General features: G+C 31.6%; 1 protein-coding gene across 1 annotated transcript; it reads left to right on the top strand.

The window, feature by feature from the left end:
• Positions 1–2,622: 2,622 nt before the first annotated feature.
• Positions 2,623–7,336, top strand: LOC140962247 (proteasome subunit beta type-6-like). Its single transcript, XM_073421096.1, has 8 exons — positions 2,623–2,836; positions 2,953–3,029; positions 3,694–3,749; positions 4,227–4,299; positions 5,548–5,659; positions 6,318–6,391; positions 6,571–6,645; positions 7,023–7,336. Exons 1-8 carry the CDS (start codon positions 2,740–2,742, stop codon positions 7,152–7,154), a joined length of 696 nt encoding a protein of 231 aa, XP_073277197.1. The 5' UTR covers positions 2,623–2,739; the 3' UTR covers positions 7,155–7,336.
• The last annotated feature ends 4,820 nt before the right edge of the window (positions 7,337–12,156 follow it).

Here is a 12,156-nt window from a genome sequence, read left to right as displayed (position 1 = left end):
ACTTGTACAAATTTATGCGGATGATATCATATTTGGATCAATTATCTCAAATTATGTGAAAAAAATTTTATGTTAGTGCAGGAAAAGTTTGAAATGTGTATGATAGGTGAGCTGTCTTTTTTATTAGATTATAAGTGAGACAACTTGATAATGGAATTTTTATTAATCAAAGCAAATATATTGAAGCACTTATCAAGAAGTTCGTGATGGAAAACTGTTCAGTGGCTGCTACACCTATGAGTTCTTCAGTCAAGTTTGACAAGGATGAAAGTAGACATTTGGTTGAGGTATCTTTATATAGAGGTTTGATCAGGTCTCTAATATAATTAACAACTAGAAGACAAAACATCATCTTTGTTGTGTGTATATGTGATATATTTCAAGCAACACTAAACAATCTAAATTATATTGCAGCAAAAATAATTTTAAAATATCTCAAACAAACTTAAAATGTTGAATTCTAGCATCCAAAAGATTCCATTTTCAATTTAATAGGGTATTCAGATGTTGATCATGCAGATTATAAGATAGATAAGAAAAACACATATAAAACATGTCAGTTCTTGGGAGATATATTGATCTCATGGTTCAGTAAAAAACAGACATCTATAGTCACATCAACAACTGAAGGTGAGTACTTGGCGGCTGGAAATTGTTGTACATAACTACTGTGGATTCAACAACAACTAAACGATTATGACGTTCAAGCAGTTGAATCCCCTATCTACTTTTTTTTTACATGGCTTAAAACAACTATGACTGAGGAACAACTTTGTATACGTCTACATGTTTGTGAAATGAAAAAAAAAATAAAGAATATTTGTATTAATAAATTTTTTTATGTTTTTTTTTTAATTTAACATGTAATGTTATTTTCTCAAATTACGTAATTTAATTTTCATTAAATTTAATTTCAAAAATATCCGAACTAGCTTTACATATTAATTTTTATTTTATTTTTATCGAATTATTATTTTTATAAAAATTAATGTGATAAATTTAAAATACTAATTTCATTACAAATGTTAAATTAAATATCTATCACTATTTTTAAGAATCTATGTAACAGAGATAAAAATGATGTATTTGGTCTATTTTTTATTTTTGTTTTTTTTACCTTTTTTAATTTTATAATTTCAAAATATAGCTTATCTTTCGTTAATTTTTATAATTATAATATGATCTCTATTTATTATAATAAATTCAAATTGTAGTATGAGCAGACTTTCATTAATTTTTACAATTGATATTACCCTTATTTGAATATAAATCAAATTAACTATAAAATAAATTGTGCAATATTGTACGCGGATGCACTAGCATTAATTAAGATTTTGTATAATATATGTAATTATAATAAGATAAGTGAAAAACATAAATAAAAATAAGTGAATTATAAGTGGGGCTGTGGGGCTCGTAAAAACCTAAAGTATGTGTTTGTATAAAATTTTTGTAAAAGATTTTTGAAAATATTCTTGATAAAGTGTTATCCAAATATTGTTTAGAAGAACAATTGAGAGAAGCTTTAGATATTTTTAAAATAAAAACACTAGTTAAAACAAGAATTAATTTTTTTATATAGAATAATTGTCCAAATATCTTGTTAATTATTTTTATTTATAAAATCGTTTTCTAAAAAGTTGTCAAAACACATTTTCAACTCAAAAAACATTTTTATAACATCAAGTTTTTATTATTAAAACAAAATATAAAATGTATATAAAAAAATATTTTTACAAAAACATTTTATAAATGACTTGTTCAAAAAAACCCTCAATTTCATGAAATCATGCTATATAATCATGCAATCATACTTTTAATCACATTGTATGCATCAAGTAAGCATTTAAAATCAATTAAATAAAACAATTATGTAATTTATTGTGTTTGCATGCATGTGGTTTACGTAGGTTCGGACGTTACAACAACATTTGGGTCGACCCAATGTTGGGTCAACAAGCATTGGATCGACCCAACCAAGCTTGTGTCGACCCAAGCGTGGATCGACCCTTTCTTCTTCACGCCAGTCGATTGACTAACAGAAAGGTTGACCATTTCTTCTTCAAGCCAGTCGATCGACAAACAAAAGCAATAAATCGAAATAAACGTTAACATTACCAGATTTTTGTTAGCCATTGAGTTTGCATCGATGCTTAGATTGGAAGGGATTTGTGTCGAGAATTATCGAGAAGGGAAAGACGATTTGCGTTGAGAATGTCGCCGCAAAAGGAAATGGAAGGGGACGACGAAAGAGAGATTTAGGTTTGGAGCCGATTGAAATGAAAATGTATGAATTTAATGTTAAGAGTTTAAGTAAATGTATATATCTAATCAAATTTAATGGTATATTTACACGGCAAAAACTTGTGTGAGACTGTCTCACAGGTCGTATTTGTGAGACGTATCTTTTATTTGGGTTATTCATGAAAAAATATTACTTTTTATGCTAAGAGTGTTACTTTTTATTGTGAATATGGGTAGAGTTGATCCGTCTCACAGATTAAGATCCGTGAGACGGTCTCGCATGAGACCCAGTCTATTTACACTTAAAACAAACATAATTTATGAAAATTGACTTATAATTATTTTTTTAAAAAAATAAAATGGATTCCCTTTCCCCTAAATTTCGAACACCCTTCTGCAAGAAACTCGAAAAGTATTTGTAACATTTCTCTTCCAAGAGTTCCCCCAATTCCTTAGGGTTTAATTTGCTCCGGTCTATTATCCTCCACAAGCGCCATGGATCTCGACGCTCCTCACTCGATGGGAACTACGATCATCGGCGTCACCTACAACGGCGGCGTTGTTCTTGGCGCCGACTCACGCACAAGCACTGGTATAGAAACTCTTTTAATGTCTTTAGCATTTATCTCTAGTCTGATTTCTGATGACAAAACAGTATCGGGTGAATATCGTGTTGTTTCTGAACTTGAAAATACGTATGAATTGCAGGAATGTATGTGGCAAACAGGGCATCTGATAAGATCACTCAGTTGACAGACAATGTCTACCTTTGCCGCTCTGGATCGGTAATATTTTATTCTCCTGGAGACAAGGTTGTTTTTATGTTATTCTCTGAGAAGGGGAAAGTAAAATTTAAAGGACAAGATACTGGTTGTTGTATTTGGTGAACTGTGATCCGATATGTTTTTTGTTTAACTTTTTGTTACTATGAAGTGAATTGTGAATTCATGGAGGAAATTTTTGGATCTGAATTTTGTAGTTTGTTGCTGGTGATAGCTAAAAAATTAGTTTTTATCAGAAAATTCTCTCAGGAGTTATGGATTCAGAGTAGCTATTGCAGTATTGCTGCTGCCTTAACATAATATATACCCCAATAGGCTTTATTCTGGGTTTGCTTGTCTCTCTAATGCTGTAATCTGTATCTTTGAGACTGAAGTATTTGAATGCATTTTTTAGTTGTTTCAATATTCCTCCATCAGCGAATTGTGTATTGGTGATGACAGTAAGCGCCCCACTAATAATTTATGAGCACAAATTCTAAGATTTAGGTTCATTGCACTAACTGTTTGATGAGATGCAGTTATATGTTTTTGGAATTTTCTGAAGCGGGTTGTAGCTGCATTCTTTGTGATATGTTTGCATTGAAAAAAGGCTTTGAGTTCCTGTTATATTTGAAAATCTTTTTGAGTTCTCCATTTGAGACACATTTTGCAATGTTTTCCTTTTCAGGCGGCCGATTCTCAGATTGTTTCTGATTATGTTTGTCACTTTCTCCATCAGCACACGTAAGTTTGGTTATTTAATCTCTCTGAAAACTAAAATATCCTTAATTATTATCTGCTTTCTGGGTCACATGCTATCTTACATTGCGATGGATCTTCCGGTTGCAATTAAAATTTGATTTTTATGCTTCTAAACTCTAAAGAAAATAAACAGAGCAGTCTCCTTGATTCAAACCAAACAAATATGTCATGCTTGCAACTCTAACCTCTATAGTCTATACGTTTCTTGTCAACTCGTAAACCTCATTTTGTTTGCTCAATTTATCCTCAGTTTGGATTGAACTTAGTTCATGTCTGTCTTTTTTGTATTTTTATTATTATTCTTCTCGAGAATGTACAGAATACTGTGCTCGGAAATATAAGAACAATTGCCCTTTTTGTGGGTTATCTATACAGAAATAAATATGGATGCTACACTTTTTCCTTGTCTAATACGGAGAAGCTTGGGAAACTTTCAACTGATGATATTTTTTTATGCAGGATACAACTTGGACAGCCTTCAACTGTAAAAGTTGCTGCGAATCTTATCAGATTGTTTTCTTACAATAATAAGGTCCGTTAAATGGTTTCTTATCTCCATGTTGTGACTGTGTAATCTGTCAAGTAAATATGGCATCTAGCAATGAAAGCTGACGAATACATTGTTTTCATGTAAAATGTTGGAAACAATATGAAGTGAGATCTATAAACCCAATTTATGTCTGGTGTTCTTGGTTTCTTGTGGATTTAAGTTAAACTATCAATTCACTTCTGTTCTGAGCAGCTTGCAGGTGGGAGTCTAAACTACCATTGAAATGATAGTTGCATACCGCCACATTGACTACCCTTAGGAAAGCATAAGCAAGTGATAAAACCATATACAACTTAATTTCTTTGACTAGTACCACTATCAACTTCAGTACATAGTCCACACAAGAAAAAATGCAAGTTATAATTGTCTGAAGTGGGTCCTGAGGACTAATAGCTATCCAGATGCATTGTCGTATTGCGAGCTATCATATTTTAACTTGTAAAGGTCATAGTAGATTTTAATGTGGTTAATGACGATAAATTTTTGGAGAGAAATTACATTTAGCAATTATCTTGTGTTTACTATGATGGAAAATGTAAAGTCGGGAACTCGGTTTCTGGCACTGATACTTGTTTTTGAGACAAATAGTGAACTTGTCATTTTTTGCACTATAGAGAACAATTATATCCATACATTGAACTGTTTGATTCAACATTTCTTTTTCCTTGCTGCATTGCTGTTTTTTTTTCCTGAAAAAGGATATTGTTTACAAATCCTTTTGACACTTAAAGAGCAATAGCATACTATCAACAGTTTATATGATTATGACGAGTAATACTAATTCATATCTTGATAAGAGAACTGAACTAAGTTATCTAAAAGGAATATTGTCTGTTCATCCAGTTTTCTACATTCGCGCTAATTTCATTTGGGTTTGTTTGAATGTTTAAAAATCAATCGGATTCTCAATCTCGGACTCGCCAGCTGAGTTGAAGTATGTTAATTAATGAAGTATAATAAAGCTTAAAAACAATAGGAATTTTCTAGAAGACGTGTCCCAATAAAACCGCTTTCCCTTGGCTTAAATGAAATACTTCTAGAATTTTTTCTGATGCATGGTGAAATCTAAATGTGTATTCTTTCTTAGCTAGTATGTGGTATTTTAAATACTTTTTTAATGGTCCTTGTGCTCTTGATATAAATTTTTGCAATATGGTGTAGCACCTATGCATATATACAATTTTTTGTCTGAAATTCATCTAAAATTCATGCTATGTCTGAATTTGGCAGGACATGCTTCAAACTGGCCTTATTGTTGGAGGCTGGGATAAGTATGAAGGGGGAAAAATATATGGAGTACCTCTAGGAGGAACAATTTTAGATCTCCCTTTCACTATTGGAGGTGTGTTTTTCTTGTCTGCTACTGTATTTTTATATATGGTTGGGTTATTTATGCTGTTTAGCTGGCTCAACTAATGAACATATCCCAGTTTTTTAGCTGGCTTAACTAATTACATATCCAAGTTTTCGCAGTGGCTTGTCCTAAATGGCAAATGCGGAATGCCCATTCCTTTACTAAGCATGACTCCCAATTGTCGAAGGAACTATTTTTCGAACATTAAATTCATCCTTTTACTCAAGCGTTCAGCTGATCCTGCTTGCCATATTGGAGATGATTTTAGATGTGGAATCGAAGTCCTTTTTCAATTTATTGGTTGAATCAATGATAAGCAAAACTATGATCATTAACTAGTTAGATTTCATGCCTGAGATGCATGGAAGGTGAATGATAATTATTTTAGTGCTAGCTAATGAAATCTTTGTGAACCGAGTTTTGTTCAAACCTGCTCCATCAGTAAATTTTGGATAGCCAAATTTGCTCTTATATTGTGCGTGTATGTGATTTTAATGTTTATTAAAATAGCTCTTAATTTTCTGTTAACACTTGCGTTGCTCCAGTTTGTAAAGCCTTATCCTGCTGCCACCGTTTTTGTGATGCTCGGCAAAATTTCTTGCTCATTTTGGAAGGCAACTAATGTATGTAAATACTTCTGTATCAGGATCCGGCTCCTCATATTTGTATGGTTTCTTTGACCAAGCATGGAAGGCAGGGATGACTCAGAGCGAGGCTGAGGTTGGCCTACTTTTTGTTTTCCATGTCTATAAACTTACATTATTATATTGATCACTCACGGCATTTTAAGTTTCGTACGCGATGAATGTTTATCTATTCCTTAGTTTCATATAAAAAAAAAAGATGTTTATCTATTCCCATGTTTTACTGTTTTTTGTGTTTGTTGGCCTTTTCTGCAGCAACTTGTCGTCAAGGCAGTGTCTCTGGCCATTGCTCGTGATGGTGCTAGCGGTGGTGTTGTTCGCACAGTGACCGTGAGTTCCTTCTCTTTTTATGCATATACATACTCCATGGTGAATCAGTAGTGATCTAACCATACCCTTTAAACTGGAAAAATTCTACAACTTGCTTATGGACATTTAGTTCTATCATTTCATTATTGCCAGCGGCCGTCCTGTTCAATAATCATTATTATATTTCACCTTATCCACCAATTATTTCACGATATCGTGCCAAAATTCAAAATCTATATGATATACAAACAACATTTCAGAAAATACCACCAAATTGTTCTCACACCTTTTGAGTTGAGTTGAATTGAAATCTCTATCAAAATAAACTGCTTTCTTTTGTTTTTGTTTTAGTTCTTAGTTTTACGGGAGCTTCACATTTGCAATCCTTCTAACTGCAGATCAACTCTGATGGGGTAACTCGGAAGTTCTTCCCAGGTGACGAACTCCCTCTCTGGCACGAAGAATTGGAAGCCCACGATTCATTGTTGGATATTTTGTCGTCTGCGAGTCCTGATCCGATGGTCGGTTGATTAAACGGTCAATTGAATGAAATGTTGAAGCCTGTTTGAGTTACACACTGGATATTTTTTTAAAAAAAACCATTTCTCGCGATACATATTTCTGTTAATTGAATGGGATTATGTTGTAGTGGTTCATAGCTGTGATTACTTGCATTATCAATCTGGCTTAATAAAATTTTAGGGTCGCATAACGAATTTAGTTCGGTGTCGAAGTTCTGTTAGCCAATCATCACTTTAGAACAATAGAACCACTGCTAATTTGCATTGTTTTCGGCCAATATGGTACCCATTGGGTCTAAGCATGTTTTCTTGTGTTTCACACAGCGGAATACAAAACATCCGCTGATAACAGATTGTTTCTTTTAAAAATAAAAATTTACGATAAAAAATAAAAATCTCAAACTCGCAAAATATATTAAAATATACATTTTATAAAAAATTTTTTATTCAATTGTGTTTTTTCTTCATAAATTGAAAGACTTATTTATAGAAATTTTTTTGAAATAATCCAAAAATAAATACATCATTAAATACATTATCACACATTAATTTTCAATATTTGCAACTCTTATTTTCAACATTTTCTCTTGTGCTGATGATCATGATACAATGATTGTTTTCATCACGTTTTTTTTATATTGTCTTGTTAAAAATCTTACAAGAAAAAACCAATTGAGATAAAAACCATAGTAAGGGAAAAAGAGTGTAATCACGTGAACTCCCCTTCATGTTAACACGAACGATTCTTGACAAATTTCGTATATTGTGCATCCCAATGTTATATATATGTTTTCTAAATATTGTCGTAGGAAGTGCTTTTGTGAAGAGATGTGATGAGTTTTCACTTGATTCAATATAACGAATATTAAAATCTTTATTCTTCTAAAGCTCTTGGGTGAATGCAAAGAACTTAGAAGGAATATGTTTAGTTCTGTCGCTTTTTATGTATCCTTCTTTCATTTGAGTAACACATGCATCATTATCTCCATATAATGTCGCATGCTTCTTGTCGAATAATAATCCGCATGAGATCTGGATATGTTGGGTCATTGATTTCACACATTCACGACTTACTTCATGTCATGCAATAATCTCGGCGTGATTTGATAAAGTTGTTACGAGTGTTTGTTTCTGTGAACGCCAAGAAATTGCAGTGCCTCCACGAGTAAATACATATTCGATTTGAGAACGTGCCTTGTGTGGATCAGATAAGTACCTAGCATCAGCATAACCAATTATACTTTGATTGGTTTCTTTTGAATACAAAAGTCCCAAGTCTGTCGTTCCTTGTAGAAAACAGAATATATGTTTAATTTCATTTCAGTGTCTCTTTGTTGGATATGAGCTAAATCTTGCTAATAAATTTACAGCAAAATATATATCAGGTCTTGTACAATTCGCAAGATACATAAGAACATCAATAACACTTAGATATGGTATTTCTGGACCAAAAATAACTTAATCATCTTCACATGGACGGAATAGATTCTTTTCTATGTTTAATGATCTAACAACCATTGGAGTACTTGAAAATTTTGATTTATATATATTAAAATGTTTAAGGACTTTTTTTGTATAATTTGATTGATGAACAAATATTCCACATTCTTTTTGTTCCATTTGCAAACCCAGAAAATACTTTGTTTTTCTAAAGTCCTTCATTTCAAATTCTTCCTTCAACTACAACACAACTTTTTAAATTTCCTTATTCGTTCCAATAATGTTTAAATCATCAACATATACAACAATAATTACGCATCCGGATGTTGTTTACGCAAGGGCATATTGAATTGTTTACATATCCCTTTTTCATTAAGTGTTCATTTAGCCGATTATATCACATTCGGCCGGATTGTTTTAACCAATACAATGATCTTTGCAATTTCACAGAATAATATTATTTCGTTTTTGAACTTTGTGCTTCAGACATCTTAAATTCTTCAGGGATTTTCATATATTTATATATATTACTATCGAGTGATCCGTATAAGTAAGATGTGACAACATTCATAAGACGCATTTTTAAATTTTCAAATACCGTCAAATTAATAAAATATCGAAACGTTATTGCATCCATAACGAGAGAATACGTTTCTTCATAATCAATTTCAGGCTTTTGAAAAAAACCTTGTGCAACATGTTGAGCTTTATATCTTACTATTTCATTTTTCTCATTTCACTTTCGAATAAAAACTCATTTGTACCCAACAGGTTTTACACCTTCAGGTATAAGGACTATAGGTCCAAAAATATTACGTTTATTAGCGAATCCAATTCAACCTAGATGACGTCTTTCCATTTTATCCAGTCCTGTCGATTTTTACATTTATCAAAAGATTTTGGTTCAAGATCTTCATTGTTATTTATGATGTCAAATGTCACATTGTAAGAAAATATCTCATCAATTTTTTTTATATCTTTTCAGTTCCATATTTTTCCAATATTAATATAATTAATAGAGATTTCACGATTCTCATCAATTTGTGGTTCTAACAGAACATTTTCAGCATCATCTATTTCTGCCGGAATAACATTCTCTATTTTGTGATCATCGTGTCTCTTTTTCTTTTTTGAGGATTTTTATCCTTGGAATCGATTGACCTTCCACGCTTCAATCGTTTTATGACATCATGAGCGTCTTCAATTTGTTTCTTTGAAATTTCAATTCGAGCAAGAGTATTTACAACATGTATATATGATTTAGTTACCCTTTTTGTGTCTGCAAATACATCTGGTATTTGATTTGCTATTCTTTGCAAGTGCACAATTTGTTGTACATCTTTTTCACATTGTTTAGTTCTTGGATCCATATGTAACAATGATGATGGATAACATGTAATTTTTTTTCGATATGTTTCTTTTCTCCCCCTAACATTGGTAAGATTTCTTCATTAAAATGACAATCAGCAAAATGTACGGTAAACACGTCGTCTGTCTGAGGCTCAAGATATCGAATGATTGATGGGCTATCATAACCGATATAAATTCCTGTCTTTTTTTGAGATCCCATTTTTGTTCGTTGTGGCGATGCAATAGGCACATATACCATACATCTAAAAATTCTTAGATGAGAAATGTCTTGTTTTTTACCAAAGGCAAGTTACAATGGAGAATATTTATGATATGCACTTGGTCTAATGTTAATTAATGCAGCAACATGAAAAATTGCATGTCCCCATATAGAAACTGAGAGTTTTGTTTGCATAATCATTGGTCTAGATATCAGTTGTAGACATTTAATCAATGATTCAGCTAATCCATTTTGTGTATGTACATGAGCAACATGGTGCTCAACAGTGATTCCATTGACATACAAAAATCATTGAAAGTTTGGGAAGTAAATTCACCAGCATTATCAAGTGTAATTTTCTTGATTGTATGATCTAGAAATTGATTCTGCAATTTTATTATTTGAGCAATTAATTTTGCAAATGCCACATTTCGAATTGATAATAAANGATCAATACTATAAAATATCTAAATGGTCCACATGGTGGATGAATTGACCCACAAATACCATCCTGAATACGTTCAAGAAACATGAGTGATTCAGTTTGGATTTTAGCTAGTGATGGTTTTATAATAAGTTTTCCAAGAGAACATGTTTTACATTGAAACTTATAATTTTGAAAGAACTTCAGATCTTTCAACGGATGACCATGTGTATTTTCTATAATTCTTCTTATCATTGTTGAACCAAGATGTCCTAATCAATCATGTCAATTAATTAATATTGAAGAATTATCAACTGCCATGTTTGATTCAATTTGACTTATATGTGTATAATGCAATTCAGTAGGGAGCATCGATAGTTTTTCAACTACATATTTCTTTCCTGATTTATATGTTTAAGATACATATATTTCTCATTTCCTTCATTTATTGTCTGAGTATCATACCCATGAGAATATGTCATTAAAACTCAACAAATTTATTTTCGATTGTGGTGAATACAAAACATCATTTATCATAAATTTTGTACCATTAGGTAACAAAAAATGTGCTTTATCACAACCTTTAATCAAGTCTACATGGCCTGATATTGTATTCACCATTGTTTTTGTTGGTTTTAGTTCCAAGAAATATCTTTTATCTTGGAGAATAGTGTGAGTTGTACCACTAGCAGGTATACAAACTTCCATGGGATTAGTTCATTGTTTAGCTTTGTTCATAGCATTTTCCATATTTGAACTTTAAAAAAAATATGCAATGAAAAAAATTACTGACAATACATATGTAATTTATTGTAAAATATAACGCATATCATAATTATACACTAAAATATTATCATATGAGTATATGAAAAATAAAATATTTTACATTTCTATTCCACCAGTCTATTGATTATAACACATATCATAATTATACAATAAAACATTATTATATGAGTACATGAAAAATATTTTATATTTCTATTCCACCAATATATTGATCATTTTCAAAGAAATCATTCAGAAAATCTGCAGCATCAAAATGAGTTGAATTACTCAAACGGTTATTGTGTTCAGTGAAGTTGGTCTCTTTTTCTTTTCCTTTTATTGATTCTTTATAGAGCTTACAAAAGAGCTCGAGAGCTCAACAAATACGAGATTAATGTCCTGGAGTTCTGCATCTAAAACAAGAAATTTCAAATCGTTTTGAGTGATTTTCATTAATACTCATGTTCTCTTTATGCCTTTTTAGTAGGTGGTTCGTAACGTCCTTTTGAGATGAGTTATAGAAGTAACTATCTCGATTGTTTTCAAAACCACGGTCGCGACCACGATCACGACCTCGATTTCGACATCGACCAAAACTTTGTCTTTGGGATATTTTATATACCAACATCAAATTCTATAATTGCCTTCAAAGTTCTGGATTCAAGATACTTGTACATGCCCCACGTGCGATACATGATCATATAGGACCTAAAAGTGGCTTTCAGGTTCTGAGGTTCAATTTTTATTTTAACAAAAAATATATAATTCAACAATTTAAATTCCACAAAGTTGAAAAAGGTAACAATTGTTTT

Source organism: Primulina huaijiensis, chromosome 17 (assembly GCF_012295235.1).
Source record: "Primulina huaijiensis isolate GDHJ02 chromosome 17, ASM1229523v2, whole genome shotgun sequence".
Lineage (NCBI taxonomy): Eukaryota > Viridiplantae > Streptophyta > Magnoliopsida > Lamiales > Gesneriaceae > Primulina > Primulina huaijiensis.
Note: the sequence above shows the minus strand (reverse complement) of the source record. Positions and strands in the feature narration are given on the sequence as shown.